Source organism: Colias croceus, chromosome 2 (assembly GCF_905220415.1).
Source record: "Colias croceus chromosome 2, ilColCroc2.1".
Lineage (NCBI taxonomy): Eukaryota > Metazoa > Arthropoda > Insecta > Lepidoptera > Pieridae > Colias > Colias croceus.
The window spans coordinates 2,775,031-2,793,587 of NC_059538.1; the positions used below are offsets into that span (position 1 = coordinate 2,775,031).

The following is an 18,557-nucleotide window of genomic DNA, read 5'->3' on the forward strand; positions in this document are numbered from 1 at the left end:
GAATTTTAAAATAATGCCCTTTACATGGAACTGTGGAATTTAATCATTTTACATGCTAAAAAGTCTATCCATTATAAAAATGGAATAATCACATATGACGTATTGTAGATTCTGTAAAAAGTAGTCAAGGTTCAAAGAAAGGCTTTTATGTTAATTGCTTTTCTTCTAAAGGTCGGAATATTTTTTAGGTTTTTAAGGTATTAGATTGATGAGAATAAAGGTTGTTTACTTAGTTGAAGTGATGAGGTGATAATGGTCTAACAAAAGATTAATGGTCTTTTCCCATTAGACATGAACATATTTATGAATGGGGTACATTACATATTTTATGGAATTACATTTAATGAATATTAGCGGAAATATTATCATTGTGGCATGATCTGTTCTTGGGCTGTGTGCTGATAGATCAATCAGTCACCTATTCGTTTTATTTATTAAAAAGTTAAATGAAGATTTAGCCCTTAAATAATTTAGATTTAACCTTAACATATAATATTTCAGCCCTCTGCAACGAGGACCCCAACGGCAACGTGCCACTTGGCAAGTCCTGCAACCGCTACTGGCAGTGCCAAGGCGGCTACCCTCGGCTGCAGCGCTGCCCCGCTATGCTGGTGTTCGACCGCCGCTCGCTGCGCTGCGTAGTTCCTCCCACAGAAGAGTGTGACATTCCAACTACCACCGGACCACCACCAGAGGAGGAAGAACAGCGCCAAGCGCAACGGCAAGAGCAGGTTCGTTATTTAGATATTGAGTAGACTTGGCAATACTTGGCTAGTTTTAAAGCTGTCCTGCAATGCTGATCTTCGACCTCCACTCGCTGCGCTGCGTGGTGACGTGCCCACAACCACTGGATGTCCATAGCTGCCGCACCATTCTGGTATTTGGACGCTGCTCGTAAATATTTTAAATATAATTAGTATAGCATATATGGAAAAAATAAAAATGAACAATACAGAAGTTGGGAGAATAATTTAAAAAACTCATACAGGTATACTCGAAAATTACTATTTTTGAGTAAAAACAATCATGTGAACATATTGTATTAATCCAGTATTTCAAAATGCATCGTTAAATAAAGCAAGTGGATTGCACTTTGATTAAATTCCAACATCCAATTCTACGTAATGCAATATCATTGAGATAATTAAATTTTCTTCTCGTATTTTTCTGAACAAAGAATAAATCAAAAACAAATTACGAACTGTGACTTTTTGATTCGTTTTTTATTAATACATGCAGAACCCTCTTCTGGCTTTAGATTTTATTAAATCTAATAGAAATCCATGACGTAGGTACTGAATAATCTAACAAGACATTTAAAATTTATAGGTACCTATATGCAGACCTATCGTGTCTGAATCAGAGATTACCTCTTTCAGAGATTAAGATAATGAAAAGTGCCAGAGTAAAAATGAACAGAGACACTTTTACAACAGTGATATATAAAATACATAACAAAATGTTCAAATCGGTTAATCCATTGAGCCCCAGCGGCCCGATCGGTGCACGACACAATAGATTTTCTATTGTGTCTGTGATTCCGGGGGCTGAGTTATTAAAAAGAAATCGTGATAGGAGTAGAACCAGAGCACAAATCAAAAATATCTAAGGAATACCAATAAAACCCGCCACATCGTCAAAATAAGGTATCGTTCCAAATCCGTCCAGCCAATTGAATATCCCATAAAGCCCTTTTAAGGCACGTAATCTATTACGTATTAATGTTTTACGATTCCAGATATATTTCTTTAAGGACCAGAAGAGGATTTATTGTCCCTTTATATAGTTCCCTTATCACAATGAATGTGGGTGATATCTTTATTAATTTTTATTGCTTTAATGGTATGTAGGTTCAACTTGATTTTTTTCATAGAAAAACTGTACAATATCAAAAGAAATTGAGAAATAACACTTTCTCCCTTCTTGAGCTGTTCTTTTGATAACTAAATTGAAGACAACTTTACAAATGTCTAGATTCATAGATTTTTTATAAGTAAAATAATCCTTAGTTTCTTTATTACATACTTCATGCCCGGTGTGTCGAAGCTAAGGAGTTTAATTTCTTCAAGCGAAGAAATCGGTACCTTCCTTCTAGGGAAGTGCGCCATCTTAGGCCACATCTCAGCTTACCATCAGGCGAGATCGTGGTCAAGCGCTTCCCTATCATACAAAGAAAAATAAACAAAATAAAACCTATGGACTTCCCTCAGAGATATTAAAATTCTTACAAACAACGACTAACCTAAAGACTCAAGACAAACTCTTGAAACCAAAGACTGCAAAACTTGTCGACAAGTTTATAATACTTGAGAGTACTCTGTTAAGAATTTCTAGAGCTATTATTATATTATACTAGCGGTCCACCCCGGCTTCGCCCGTGGTACATATTTACGTTTTCTCTTCATAAGAACCATTCTCGTACATCAAGGAATATAATAAAAAAAGAATTATCGAAATCGGTTCAGCCATTCTCAAGTTATGCGCATACCAACACATTTTGTGATTCATTTTTATATTATTAATAGATGAATGCTATAGATGTATGTTTGTAACTGTTTAAATCATGCAAAAACTGCTGAACGTATTTTGATGAAATTGCTGACTTGTAGCCTATCTACGAAAGTTTTAAAAGCTATTCAAATATAAACATACGACCCGTAGCAACCAGCCGTAGTAGTAGCATTGAGAGCTTTCAAAGTAAAGTTTATTTGTTACTAGTGGTCCGGCCCGGCTTCGCCCGAGGTACATATTTCGCAAGAAAAGGTAGCCTATGTCCTTTCCCGGGTATCAAAATATCTCCATACCAAATTTCATGCAAATTGGTTCAGTAGTTTAGGCGTGATTGAGTAACAGACAGACAGACAGACAGACAGAGTTACTTTCGCATTTATAATATTAGTATGGATTAAATGGGTCAAAAATTTTAAACTGATAGAATATTTCGTAAAATATAGAGGTTTATTAAAAGCAAGGCTTGTAAAGCTAATTAATAACCATCTTTATAAAAACCGGATTTAAAACGTATCTAATTCATGGTTTAAAGTCTAATTACAAAACATGATTTACCGTTAAACCATAGACAAGGACTATTGTCCATCTTAAGTTTACTTTAAGTAAACTTATCTATTGCTAAGAACAAGATTAAACCTCTGTATTAAAGTTAAACCATGACTTTATCGACTGGGCTTAAACCAGGTCTATTTAAGTTTTGAAGTGAAACTTTAGGCGCATTGAGAGTAAAATTTCAAGGTCACTTCATGGAGTAAGGCGATGATTTTGGTAAATTAAATCTTGTCAAAGAAGTTTCACTTATGATACGTGTGCTCGGCTCTTCGTTTAATTTAATTATGTGTTTGTTTCTATTAAAATATCCTGAAAATATGTATTCTTATAACATTTTTTAATATTTCAGAACCCGCACAAGTCCAACCGGCCAAGCAAGGAATACAACCTGGACGGCCAACGCCCGAGACCCAGAAACTAAAGATTATCCAAAGGCATCGTATTTATTGCCAAATCTAATTTAGACTTTAAATCTATCTCCAATAGATATAAAATACACGAGCAATAGAGTTGATTGAGATGTATTGAGAATGTGAGGTTATTGGTATCCCTTCTATTTTTAGACTTCTTTATTTGTAATAGAAATGAAGGTATAATTGGCTATTTAATATTATTTATTATAAGACCAGATCAGGACCATTATCTTACTTTGCTGATTACTTGGAAATTGATCGAGCCTAGTTTCTTAAAACACTAGTTCTAGAATTTTCTCTTAAAATAAACATTTGTAAACCCTAAAATATTTTGAGTAGGAACATTCCAATATGCAAAGTCTATTAAAAGTCTTTTATAGCAAACTTTCTTTCATCTTGGTGATTAATAACGAAGTATGCTACTCCAAAGGCTAAAGGGAAAAGTTTTATCGTTTCTCCCATCTTTACTTTCCAACTTCTCATATTCCATATGTTAATAAATTTCCCCACCCGTATTTGTTTAGGCGTTTTATCAACGTGCGTTTGAACCACAGTTTGAACCGTGGCGGTTTCATTTCCAAATAGTTCAAAGACCAACAGTTTCATTTTAGAGACATTTTTTCACATCATTTCGGGTCAAAACGTTGTTGAACCTTTTAAAAGAAATACAAACACACATATTTATGAAATATATCTGAGTTATTGATACGTTACATACACGAAATAAAAGTCATTTTCAATGATACTAATGAAAAAACCGAAGCGATTCAAACGTTCGTTCTTGAAACGAAAATGCTGTTTAGGCTATCTAGAGTATATGTAAATTATCTTCTTAATGATTTGTCAAAGAAATACTCAATTAACGGACAATATTCATTAGTTAAGAGTAAGTTAATTTTAAGTTAAATAAAAGTACTTTATAAATTAATGATTGGTTGTTTTATTTTAGAATAAGCTTTTATTAATTAACTTGACTAGCTCTGCTCCTGCGGCTACGTTCGCGTATTTAAATCTCCTATTTCACTCCCTCAAGTTTATTGAAGTGAAACGACTTTAGGCGCATTGAGAGTTAAATTCCAAGGTCGCTGCATGGTAATGCCGTCACGTCATAGAGTAAGGAGACAATTTTGGTATCTTTGAATCTTGTCATGCTCTTCTTTTATTTAAACAAGTAGTTCATATAGAAGTAAGTTTTATTCTAAGGTCAAGAGGTCTATCTTTGCACTAAATATCATCAAAACGATTTACTAGTTTAAGTGTGAAAGTCTAATAAACTGACAGAAATACTTCTGCATTTATATTAGTCTGTAATTAACCTTAAAAAAATAGTTTTTCTTCGATGGAACCAAAATATACTTTTTAAAGGGTGTTCTTCTATCGACTGAAAATCAAATATACCTTTTTAAAAGTGATTTCCACGCCAGTATCGGTCTAAATTTGTTTTGCCATTATTTTTAACTTTCGTTACTATGGATACTATTTTGAAGGTGAAATTATTAATTGCTTGTAAACAAAACATAATTAAATTGCGTTAATGGGGCATTAAGGCGGGACTGTTCTCTCTCGCTTATTCTTTATTAAATTATTTTGTTTCTTACAAAGACTATGATTAAACCCGAATGGCCTCTGGGTTATTAAGTTTCTTCGTTAACGAGTAATTTAATAAAAACTTTTTGTTGTCCTCTATCTAAGCGGTAAAAAAATCCTACTAGGTAATATTAAAAATGTTAGATGTATGTTTGTTACTCTTTTACTAAACCGATTACAATGAAATTTAGCGCACATATAGAGCGTAACTTGGATTAACACATAGGATAGGTTATCCCGGAAATGTCACGGGAACGGGAATGGGAATAGGTTTTTAGCCACGGGCGGAATAATTGAACAATATTTTAAGAAACGTAAGAAAGTTTGTATGACATATTAACTACCTACAACAGAGGGAGTGTTATGTTTTTCAATGTACATATTACCACAATATACAGATACATACAGTAAGGAAACTTCATACAAAATGTTCGAAATGGCTCCCCCCCCCCATAAAGCGTGTTTTCGAGGGTATTGAGGGGGATCGATAGTAGCGGGTGACACATCCACAGATTTTGAATATAGTATGGAAAAAAGTTTAAAGTGATGTCATTTCACATTAAATAAATATCGATTGTTTCAGTTTGTAGCCCTTTCAATAAATATATTTATCTGTATCGTATCTGACTACAAGTTAAAAAGAGACTATTTTTTAATTTCTATAGATATGGCAGTATGAGTTTTAAATTATGTTGACATATTTTCTACCAAAATGATAGCTACAAATAGTACCTATTAGGAGTCCAGTCTGCTTAAAGACCGCATCTATTTTTTACGCAATCTAGAAGAGCACGAAAATCTAAAAAATGGAAACCTTAAAAAATCTTGTTTAAATTTATGTGCATAATTACGTAAATATTAGGGAAGAAAAAGATAGATATTATAATAATTATTGTATTTTTATCGATACGTGACTTTACCACTTTGTCAAGCACTAAGCCTGTCAAACTATTTTCTTTTTCATCCTAAAACAAAAAGGTTATATATAAAAGGAGGTTCTATGTTCGTATAATAATAATTTTAATTTATTTTTGCATATTTTGTGTTTTTTAATTTAATTTAATTTATCGTTTTAAAAATAATTTAGTAGGTATACCTACATACAAGTATTGTTAATTCTGGTTTAAAATAATTATTGAATACTTATATGTATCATACAAATATCAAGCATTATAAATAATTTAGGTAGGTACCTACATTAAAATAGCCTTCGGCGTCCAAAAAAGACAAGATTTCGAAATATAGCACTGAAAAAAACGTACCTATTTACTTTTACAAGGTATATATTTTATTGAGATTGTTTCTTCTTGTAAATTCATATGTAGGCTACACCATTTTTTAATTTTAACGGGTTTTAATCTCAAAATTACCACAAAGTCAACTGTGAAAAAAAGCAAACAGAAATATACAGGCCGAATTGATAACCTCCTCCATTTTTGAAGTCGGTTAAATATCAAAAAGGTAACAGCCCTATAGCTATACGTCATAATTTCATCGCAGGGGCTTAGTTTCCTAACTGTATGTACGTAGTATATAATATATACTACGTACATACAGTTAGGAAACTAACTAAACTAATAATATCACAGTTGACAGATATATACTACATACAGATATATATATATACTATATATACAGATATATATAGTATATATCTGTCAACTGTGATATTACCATCCATTATTCTAAAACATCTAAAGCCATAATTTAGCTACAGACAGTTTTTTTTCAAGCCTTGTTTAGAAACAATATGTTCTTCCAATAAATAATTAGGTACCTTCTAATAAAAATATAAAATGTCACCTGAAAATAGCGCAAGTGAATTAGAACACATTCATGAAATGGTTTCCACGGTATTCCACGAACACACGTAACCAATGTCACTTGAAACACAAAACTTCATCCAAATAAGGGTTAACTTCTTTTTTTAGAATACTTCCTTAGAAACCGGCTGAAGGGTCATTTAGGCCTAAGTAGCAACGTAATATGGTCTCCCGGGCCCTCTACGTTCACGGAATCAGATTAATGCTATAAGGGTAAAAGGGAATATCAAGGGTTCTCTGAGACACGAAAACCGCTGATACTGAGGAATTGTTAACGTTATCACGATGATGTAAAAGTAATGTTTTTTTTAAACTAAGTACTATGCGCTAGTCCTGGCTTCATTCTAGTCATTTTTCGTAAGATGTAGATTTGTAATTGAAGAAAATTTTTCAAAATCGGTACCGTAGTTTTTGAGGTAAATTCACATATTATATTTTCTTACTAAAAATGGTGAAAGCCCATACGAGTATTGGGCAAATTACTTGGGAATTGTGATCAATGAGCAAAGTTTATATTTTACAAAAGGAAACCAATTAAAATTAAAAAAAAATCTAATTTTAAATTTATTTGCGTGTGATTAATGAAGAAGTAATTAATGCTCTTCTTTAATTGAATATAAATGGTACCTAATTCACTCAAACTTTCATCAAAATAATAAACATAATATTAAATATTTGTAAGGTATCAATCAGTACAGATGATATAATATTAATATTATTTTCATGAAGCTCAATATCAAATCTATTGAAAAATGTGTCATTTTGCGCCTTCTTTTGAAAAATGTTTGGTACCTACTCTTCACACTTTCAAGGGCGATACGCTCTCATGGTGAGATTATGGTTCCAAATGTAATTCTTCATTTATGGGTGTCATTGTATTTTGAAATATTGGTAATCAAGGGTCAAAACTTGACGTCTATACTAAAGTTACGTTATTAGACTAAAGTTTAATAGATTTTAACCGCTCATATGCTTTGTGCAACCACAGTTGCAAAAATGAAATACGCTAAATTGCTTCCGAAAAAAATAAAGGTAGCCTACTTTGCTAGTGCTCTGGAAAGTGCGCCGCGCGTTCGACCCACCGCTATTAAAACTTAATTTATGAGTTCCGCGTGAGGAGTACTTCAAATATATTGATTGTAATCGATTGCTATTGAAATAATACTATACAAATCTGTGTTATTTTAACAATATATGATTACCATATACCTTTAAAAGTTATGAAATCGTCCAAAGTCTACTAACTTTTAAAGTCGTCTTAATTACATATTTATTACAACGGTCACTAAAATATTACTTTATAACAATAAAACACATGTTAGAGAATAATTTGGTAAGTAAACACGAGTAGAAATCAATAAAATACAACAATTACGGCATATTTTAACACTTCCTTTTAAGACACGTAAGATACAAACTAAGATATTCTCAAAATTCTGTTTGAAAGGTTGGTAGTATTGGATAGCAATAGATGAATCAATTAGTTGTCTTTGGTTTAAATACGTAAAAATTAGACTCTGAGAGAATGAAATAAGGTTTATAATCAATTGAAATAAGAGAGTCGCTTTGCAACCACAGTTGCACGAAACAAGATTTGCGATCGTGTTATTGCAACTGTGGATGCACGGAACAAAGCAAGGGGTCATTTTTTTTTTCTGAAGCATATGAGCGGTTAAACAATATTAGTTTTTCCTGATTAGATCAGTTGTAAATAATTTCGAATAACATCCCATTATACTCGTTCGTTTCCATTTATGGCATAAGAATGAATTTTAATTTTAGGTCGCATTTTAAACATTAATTGTAGTAGGTAGTGAGCGTAATGATGTACAATTTTATTTGACCTCTGATAAAAATAAATAACAATTTAATTCTTAAACTACAATTATACATTATTAATTAAACTGTAAGTAATTCGTATAGTACTTACGTCACTTCTAAGTCGAGAGAGTTTTGTTTAAATTAAGCCAACAATTTAAGGTAATTCAGTCAAGAGAATACGAAGCATTCGAAGTGATCAAAAGTTACAAATAACATTTAATTACAATGTTTAAAAATTTCATTTTATTCCTTCTTTTTGGTCCTTGGGTCGCAGAAGGTAAGGCATATTTTCATTTGTAATTTTATGATTTATTTTAATAATATAGTTATATCTTATGAATGCATATAATATGATAAACATAATAAAATAGAAATAAAAATTAAAGATTTTAACGAATTTTAAACGCGATTTATTCATTACTAGCGGTCCGCCCCGGCTTCGCCCGTGGTACATAGTTCACAATAAAAGGTAGCCTATGTCCAAATTTCATCAAAATCGATCCAGTAGTTTATGCGTGAAAACCATACATACGTATACATAATTACAAACCTTTCCTCTTTATAATATTAGGTACTATAGATATTATTTTCCCGACGTTTCGCACACTTTGCAGCGAGCATCGGGAAAATAATATAATGAATAAATCGCATTTAAAATCCATTAAAATTTTTAATTTCTAGAAATAAAAGTTCCATAGAAACCTAAACATATAAAATTAGTATGTTAATACAAGAGAGTAACATTGTTTAACATTGGTTAACAGAAAACCTTCCACAAGCTAGAATGCAAAAATACAGACTATAACACTAATTCGCTTACTGATTGTTGCTAAGAAATAGTTTCAATAGAGGTTAAATAAAAATTTGGAATTACAGCAGGAGCTTTTCAAGCATCAATTGATCCCGATACTAAAATAATAGGTGGAGAAGACGCACCAGAAGGAGCTATTCCATCTCTAGTATCATTGAGGTTGAACATCTACGCTGAGTCCCACTTCTGTTTCGCCTCCATCATCAGACCGACTTGGGTAGTGACAGCTGCGCATTGCACAGTCGAGTAAAGTATTATTATAAATACTTTTTATGAGACATCATTTTAGTTACGACGGTTCTATTATTTTTTAACCGTGCTATAGTTTTATGGTAACCGCTTTCGGCTCATCACTACATAGTATAAAAAAAAGTTGCTTTCTCTGTCCCTATGTCCCTTTGTATGCTTAAATCTTTAAAACTACGCAATGGATTTTGATGCGGTTTTTTTAATAGATAGAGTAATTCAAGAGGAAGGTTTTAGTATATAATTTATTAGGTTTTAGACAAAGCGGGCGAGGCCGCGGGCGGTAAGCTAGTTTAGAATAAAAGTCAGGCCAAATTTTTGCAATAGTTTTATGGCAACCGCTTTCGGCTCATTTAAGGGCTAGAATAAAAGTGAGGTCAAATTTTAACAAGACTTAGAAATGAAAGATTTGATAGTTCCAGTATCTCCTAACATTTAAAAAAACGCATCAAGTTATAAAAGAGACCCCCTTAGAGCTACATCACATATTAATTATTAACCCTTTTTTACTCAATAGTATGGCTTAATCATATAATTATAAAATAAATTAACAGAGGAATTAACATGTAAAATAGAAGTTTATAAATTAACATTTAAATTGTTTCCACTTGCAATAAAAAAAGACAATTATGGCGGATAAATGCATGTTTATAAAGGATTTTTTGTATGTACAGGAAATTTTTGAGTAATTTTCAGATATCAAGTTTTTTTACAGTCTCCGTGACGCCAGAATAGCGGTATATATAACGGTAGTTGGAACCAACAAACTGTCGTCAGGTGGTGATACATATGCTGTGAAACAAATAATAAACCACCCGAATTTTAGTGACACAACTTACGTAAATGATATCGCTCTTCTTGAAGTAGCTGAAGAGATTCAATACTACTCTAAAGTAGCTCCCATGGCCTTGCCTGATGAGGATACTCCTGCTAACACAACCTGCGTAGTTTCAGGATGGGGATTTACAGATGTACGTTATGTTTAGTATCGTTATCTTACCTATATAATAAAAATTAATTGCCAAATGTGTTGGTAAGCGCAAAACTCGAGATCGGCTGAACCGATTTTGTTAAATATTTTTTATAATATTCCTTGGAGTTCAAGGATCGTTCTTATGGAGAGAAAAATTAAACATCTAGACCACTAGTTCTCCATAAAACTTTGCTATCACCAGGAGAGAGATTTTGGAATATTTATTTAGGAACAGGATCACATTCAAAGACTTCTTAGATCATTTGAACGAATTGTTTAGTATTACCCTATTCTGTGGTATTAATAATAATCACTCCTTGCCGATTTCGGCTACGGCGACTGCTAACTATTGTCAAGTTTTCTGCGGGTCAGCCCTTTCATGGCTCATGTAGCCACTTTTGGCTAAAAATGTGCGGTCACATTTGGGGCACGTCAAAACACCACCGCAATAATTATAATTGATTGCCGCAGTTGATCGGGCTTTGAGCTCATCGCGTTTGGCGTCTAGCTCTCTGCAACGTATCTCCTCAAAAGCGTTGATGTTTTGCTTAAGTAGGTGTCTCCATTCAGATCGATCATTAGCCAATGCCTCCCATCTGGAGGAATCGATCCCACATTTTTTCATGTGCCGCTTTAGCACATCCTTGTATCGAAGGAGTTGACCACCACGTTTTCGCTTGCCTTCTTGTAGCTCACAGTAGAATATGCTTGGCTACTCTTTCGTCAGGCATCTGGAAAACATGGCCACACCATCGCAGCTGTCGTTGCATCAGGAATGCTTCTATGCCAAAGGTGTTAGTGCGACGAAGTATTTCCGTATTTCTGATCCGATCCGTCCACTTGATGCCCAATATATCCCGCAGGCATTGCAAGTGAAAGCGATCAAACATGCGAATTTGTTTACGGTAAAGACACCAAGTCTCCGATGCGTATAATAGGTTGGGTAGGACTATAACCCTGTAGACCGAGACCTTTGTTGCCATTTTCAGGTCGTGAGAACAAAAAACCTTTCGTCTTAGTTTGCCAAAAGCAGCCGATGCGGCGCTAATTCGAGCATTTATTTCGCCTTCAAGGTCACATTAATACTGCGAGCTTGAACATAAAAATAATAATTATTGACTGCCAATTTACCGTGTTGTAATATTTCAGGATTATCGAACAAGACCTGATAATCTCCAAATACTTTCTGTAAGAACCATATCTGTGAAAATGTGTCAACAAAAGTTAAGATATTATGAAGATATAGGTCTTATTACGCAAAAACATATTTGTGCTGTAGGAGAACGTAATAGACGAGGATGTCAAGTGAGTATAGAAATAATAATTCACAACAATGCATATTTTTTTTGTTAAAAAACAAATTTTAACAAAAAATTTAACCGCACGTTTTGCATTTTGTCAATCTCTATATTTTATTTCCGCAGCATCGTAATAATTTCTTTTCATTTTCATGACAAATTCGAGATCAAAATATGAGTTTTGGAACACAAGAATCCCAATTATTGTCATCAAAAGAACTATAATAATTTGCCAAATCGCGATCGCATATTAATATATAATAGTACTAGCAATGCCCTGCGGTTTCACCCGCATAGATAGCGATAACGTGACAGTGAAAAGTCTACTATAGGTCGGACTAGGTTTAATTTTTATCATAATATGAAAATCACCTTCACCCCATCCCGCACTACGCCTGCTCATTGTATTAAACAGTATACTTACCTACTATTTTCTGTATAGATTGACACTTTTAAAAATTCGTTACCTATATCTTTTGAATGGAATATCTATTTTTTTTAATTTAAAAAGTATTTGCTAGTATTGAAACAGTCTATAATAAAACATCATTTAATGGGATAAGGATTAATATATTATGTGTAAAAACAGCCAAACACATTATAAAATTTATCTTACAATTAGGCAAACGGCGACAGCCTCAGCAAAATTTGTGTGAATGAGTTCAAAAAGCAAGTATATAATTACTATTTATCTTTATGAAATGTATATTTGTGTGTATATGTATATTATTTTAATATGTAGTATACTCATTTATTTAACTATGTATAGTATATTCTTATGTGTATATATGTATAATTTTATTATAAATTGTGTTGTGCACCATCGACCTCAATATATTACGTAATTCTCATGATCCTTGACCTAAGGTTGCCTGGAAGAGATCGCTGTATTAGCGATAAGGCCGCCTTTTTGTACTTTTTTTCTATTTTCTGTGTTTTTTTGTTATTATTTTGTTACTGGTGCAAATAAAGTATTCATTCATTCATTCATTCATTCATTCATTCATTCATTCATTCATTCATTCAAAATGCTGCACAAAAGCAGCGCTGATTTTCAGGCTGTACCGGCGATTGCGGTTCGTCTTAATATTAAAAAAGAATTAAGTCTAGGTACTTAAAATAAATATATAGATAAGGAAGTATATATAAATATTAATAATAAATAAATAAATGCATATAATTTATATTACGGCAGAAACATATAAATAAGAATAATATAATATATTAAAAGGCATATAATGTGTCATATATATACATATACAATAAATCTCAGGAAAGTCAAAACAGTACAACATGTGATACGATATGGAAGCCAAGGTTATATAGGTATATCATCACGCTTCAGCTATTGGGTTGAAGCACGCCAGTCTTCAATTTGCTTCTTTAACAAAATCTCTTTTAATTTCCTTTTAAATGTTAAGAAGGAGATATCCTGTTTCAATTTTAAAGGTGGCGGTAAGTCATTTCAAATTTTGGACGCGGCGTACTTAAAACTACCCTTGAAGCCTGAGGTGTTATGCTTCGGTATTACCAACTGACTGGTATTCTTACTACGCGTATTGAGAGCGTGATAGTCGTCTATCCACGTAAGTTTATCGTAGAGGTATGCAGGTCGTCTTGCTTTAATCAGTCGAAATGCGAGTGCCGCTAGATGCAGTGTCCTTCTTTCTTTCATCTTAACAATTTTTTTGTCGTTTAGATACGGTGTGATGTGTGCTCGCCTGGGTATTTTGAAACAGAAACGAGCGCATGCATTTTGTACTCGCTGAATGGCTTCGTTCTGTTTTCCCGTAAAGGCGTGGACCGTACACAACGTCACAATTATTGAAGAGTGAAAGAATTAGGGACTCTGTAAGTAATATTCGCACTTCTTCTGACAGATGCTCCCTGAAGCCATACAGAACCTTAAGCCTATAAAAAGCATTTCTAATTAATCCCTCAACATGTTCCTGATACCTTAGTTGGGAATCTAATAAAATACCTAAATTCCTCGATACATCTGCCCTACCCACTGCATTATTGTCAAGGACGATAATATGGACATTGTTCATTAGTATTTGTTGGCATTGTTGCTTAGTTCCAAGTACCATGTATTTTGATTTAGCGGGATTTAAGACTAAGGAATTCTTCTTCACCCAGGAGGAGATCAGTTGCAGATCTTGGTTTACCTGATCTATAGTCGGTTGAACATTTTTAGGATCCACATCGTAATATATTTGTGTATCGTCAGCGTAGAGGTGCACCTTGCCATATTTAATTTCATCAACAAGATCTATTGTGTAAATAATAAATAAGAGAGGACTTAATATCGAACCTTGCGGACATCCGCGGTTTACCTCCTTTATTTCCGACTGTTTCATTTGGCCCTGCGAATCAATACTGACGTATTGTTTTCGGTTAGATAGGTAAGAAGTAAACCAATTGCACGTTTCTTCGTTTACACCATAGTGCATAAGTTTCGCAATCAACAGGTCGACGTCTATACAGTCAAAGGCACGAGTAAAGTCGAGTAATATTAAGAAGCTGCCCCTACCCTTATCACTATTTGACAGTATGTCGTCGGTAACATGGGCCAAGGCCGTTGCAGTCCCATGCCCTCGCCGAAAGCCAGATTGAACCTCGGGAAGAATACATTCATCCTCCATAAACTTGGTAAGTTGCCTACAAACTACCCTTTCTAATACCTTCGACAGAACGGGGAGTATACTGATGGCTCGTAGATCGCTATAGTCACTTACCGTAGACTTTTTAGGCAGTGGTTTAATTTTTGCTAATTTCCAGGTGTCTGGAAACTTCTGTTCTACGAGTGAGGCGTTTACAATTGAAGCGATTATTGGTAATGTTACCGGTAGTGTCATTTTAATCATAGCAGATGTTATTGTATCATGGCCTGCAGCATTTGTATCAATATCTAAAATAATTTTATTCACTTGATCCGCTGTGCAAGGCTGAATTTTAAAGGTGGCATCACTACGTCGAGAATGTTTAAAGTGATTGATATAGTTATAGTCTTTTTCGGTTTGACTTGGGATCCGCGTAAAGAAGTCTTCAAGTTTATCTGGGTCGCTCACATGATTCGGTAGCATGTAAGAATTTGAATTGCCTTTCACCGCAATCTGTTTTAGATATTTCCACAAAAATTAAGATTTTTTATAATTGTCGTTGATGCATTGAGAAAAAAATGCTGACTTTTCTCGATGTATCGCAGTATTCACCGTATTTCTCAAATCTTTGTAGTATCTGTAGTGTATTCCTAATTTAGTGCGACGCGCTTTTGCCAGAGCCTCATTACGGAGATTGATCATGGCTTTAACTGTCTCTGTAATCCAGGGTCTAGGCGATACGTTAGCTATTATTTTATTAAGCGGTGCGTGCTTATTAAATAGCGTAACAATGAGACTGTTGAAGTTGTTCACCATTTCGTCGACATTTATTGCGTATTGGACGGTGTTCCACGGAAGAGTTCTTAAGTCTTTGTCAAACTCTTCTTGGTTAATTTTGTTCAACAGCCTTGCATATCTGTATTGGGGTTGAGGTTTTAGTTTTTTTATTGAAAATTCAGTTATAACCAATGCATGATCACTAAGCGATGGGTTGTGAATAACATTTAAACTTTTACATAACTCCGGGGCATCAGTTCATAACTCCGGGGCATCAGTTTACTGAAAACGTAAAAAAGTTGTTATAGTAACATAACTACTGAAGATGGACATATTATGGTGTTGCGGACTTTCTTGTAGGTATTGATCCATTCTATAATACCGTAGAACATTTTTTTGTTCTATCTTCAATAGATTCCGCAGCGCACGCGATGACAGAAGTTTTATTTAGGAATTTTTTACACCTTGGGTTACATTATTGCATTTTTGGTAAGGATCTCTATTTTTTTTGAAAATGCAATATAGTCTATGTTGCTCAGTGAAGAGGCAGCTTTCTAATGGTGAAAGAATTTTTGAAATCGGTCCAGTATTTTATGCGTGAAAACCATACATACATACTTACATAATTACAAACCTTTCCTCTTTATAATATTAGCATAGATATAATTGCATATTTTACTTGCAGTGTAACGTGTTGAGTATCATCGTGTCTCTATAGTTCAATAAATGCAACGTTTTTGTAACGGTTCATCCAGACCAAACGAATATAAAGCTAGAGAATTATTTCGTGATCTTTTAGTGTAGATGAAAATTCGTATTCAGTTTTGTTCAGTACATTCAACATGAGTACATGAGTACATTCAACAACAGTACATTCATAGAATCTTTTCAAACGCACTAAGAACAACGAAAGAACGCTCTACGCCTGTTTACACTAAAAGAATTTGACACAGTGGGGTAAGAATGAGCATTCGCTCGTTTGGTCTAAATGCACCGTAGTAGAACATTTGCTCATTGGATTGTTATTTCAGAGTGATTCCGGTGGTCCATTAGCAGCTGATGGAAAGCTTGTCGGCGTCGCCTCCTGGGGTGTAGGCTGCGCTTCTAGGTACCCGGAGGTATATACAAGAGTGTTCTCCTACCTAGATTGGATTTTGGGCATAGTGGACTCAAATGAATAATATTTTGTTTCTTTATTGAGCTCTTGTGGTAGTTTATTATCAACGGTAGTTTATTATTAATCTTCAGTTGTTGTATTCACGGGAGTATTCTTACCGGGATTGAATTTTGGGGATAATGTATTTTTACCTTATTTCCTTGTATTTTGTTTTAGTTTTAAATATTTTTTGTTTTTGATACAAGAATAAATTATTTCTTTCTTTTGGTAGTCTATTATTAACGTTTTTCGTGTATCTTATTATCAGTTTGCCGTTGATGAATTAAATGTTTATTGAGCAAATGTGCAGTTTCTTTAAAACCCTGAACCACCCAGCCCCTTTAGCCAAACGTCAAAACGCAAAGGAATAGAATCCGCTAGCGATACTTATTATTGTCATGTACGATATTTCGCTAAGGATTTGTTCACCCTACCAACGACGAAGACGACCACTAACAAAATTTTCATCCAATTGTGAAAAACACACTTCAAAATAAAATATTAAAATTTCCTGTCGTTCTGGTGATTGGAATATTTTTTTTTTGAGATCAACGAACGAAATGATAGATTTTTCGTAGAAACGGTGGCTCCTAGATAAAAATGTATTTGAAGTTTTTTATAGATAATTTTATAATCTACAATTTTGGTAAATGGTAATTATATGATTAACTTACCGTCTCGGCGAAAATTGCAAAAAACCTATTTTTATATTAACTGTACTCGAATTTTTTTTTCTTTCCGAGTACCTGCATGACGGGAAATTTTAATATTTTATTTTGAAACAATTTTGTCAGGATGAAAATTTTAGTCGTGGTCGTCGTCGTCGTGAGTAATGTGACCGAACCATTACTAAAATATCATGACCGTATGTCAAAAATTAGCGATAGCAGTTTCTATTCCTTAGCGATTATTCTATTCTCTGCTGTTAGTCCAATGACTAAGGAATCCTATGGACAGGGCATATTGTTCTATACAAACAACTGATTATACAAATATCATGCATTTCGATACCGAAATAATAAAACTAATACTGTCTCTTTCTAACTAATGAATATTCTGATAAGTGAAAAAATATGACTATACGTCAGTCAGTGCTAATTCTATACCGCTTGACATTTGAAGTTAGCTCAAATACCTACTGTGGCCGGGCGCCATGTTATGTTCTCGTTATTATGATGTACATGCTCTGTCATTGCTCCGTAGTAAACATTGAAAAATATTGAATATTTTTGTGATTGTGACAAATATTTGTGTCTAAAACATATAGAGTGGTCAAGGACAAATAGTGGCATAATGCCAAAGCGCAGTATTGTGGGATGTGGCTCCGGAAAGAATGAAAACCAGAAAAGTTTGTCTTTGCACCGGTATGTATACGTTTTGACTGAAATATTAGTTATTACTTTGCTGATTTAGTTATTTTCATGTATATTGAATTGAGGAGTATTCACAGACTATGTTCAGTGCAAAATTGTTACCAAATATAGCTTTACTAGATTTCCGCCCGCGGCTTCGCCCGCGTTTGCAAAGGAAAACCCGCATAGTTCCCGTTCCCGTGGGATTTCCGGGATAAAAACTATCCTATGTGTTAATCCAAGTTACCCTCTATATGTGTGCTAAATTTCATTGTAATCGGTTCAGTAGTTTTTACGTGAAAGAGTAACAAACATCCATACATCCATACATCCATACATCCACACATCCATACATCCATACAAACTTTCGCCTTTATAATATATATATATATATATATATATATATATATATATATATAAATACCAACTTGGGCACTAAGTTGATCCAGCCGGACTGCCGTGCATTCCTTACTCCACCTTTTCCCCCTTATTACTCGACTCCGGTTGCATAGATCTTGCCCGGAGTGGCAACGGCGCAAATATTTGAGCGACGTTGCCAAACGTATTCATGGAGAAATTGTTATACTCAACATTTTTATTGCTAAGATCTTGAACTGAATCGACTCCGTAACGG

At 33.8% G+C, this 18,557-nt stretch overlaps 2 protein-coding genes across 2 annotated transcripts in view; both read left to right on the top strand.

The window, feature by feature from the left end:
- The window catches only part of LOC123705476 (protein obstructor-E-like), a 58,727-nt gene extending 54,323 nt beyond the window's left edge, over nt 1–4,404 (top strand). Inside the window, exons 5-6 of the mRNA XM_045654263.1 lie at nt 502–731; nt 3,413–4,404. Of these exons, the coding sequence (XP_045510219.1) occupies nt 502–731; nt 3,413–3,484 (302 nt within the window). The 3' untranslated portion in view covers nt 3,485–4,404. The remainder of the gene's footprint in view (nt 1–501; nt 732–3,412) is intronic.
- A 4,528-nt stretch (nt 4,405–8,932) lies between these two features.
- On the top strand, nt 8,933–16,636 carry LOC123699051 (trypsin-3-like). Its single transcript, XM_045645913.1, has 4 exons — nt 8,933–8,984; nt 9,584–9,764; nt 10,480–10,735; nt 16,447–16,636. The coding sequence occupies exons 1-4, from the start codon at nt 8,933–8,935 to the stop codon at nt 16,594–16,596; spliced, it is 639 nt and encodes a 212-aa protein (XP_045501869.1). The 3' UTR covers nt 16,597–16,636.
- Nucleotides 16,637–18,557: the final 1,921 nt, after the last annotated feature.

Bases quoted from the DNA above. Each gene is read 5' to 3' on its own strand.
- LOC123699051 (XM_045645913.1), top strand. From the start codon at position 8,933: ATGTTTAAAAATTTCATTTTATTCCTTCTTTTTGGTCCTTGGGTCGCA. The intron at 9,765-10,479 runs GTAAAGTATTAT...GTTTTTTTACAG, and splicing joins GCTGCGCATTGCACAGTCGA to TCTCCGTGACGCCAGAATAG. The intron at 10,736-16,446 runs GTACGTTATGTT...TTGTTATTTCAG, and splicing joins CAGGATGGGGATTTACAGAT to AGTGATTCCGGTGGTCCATT.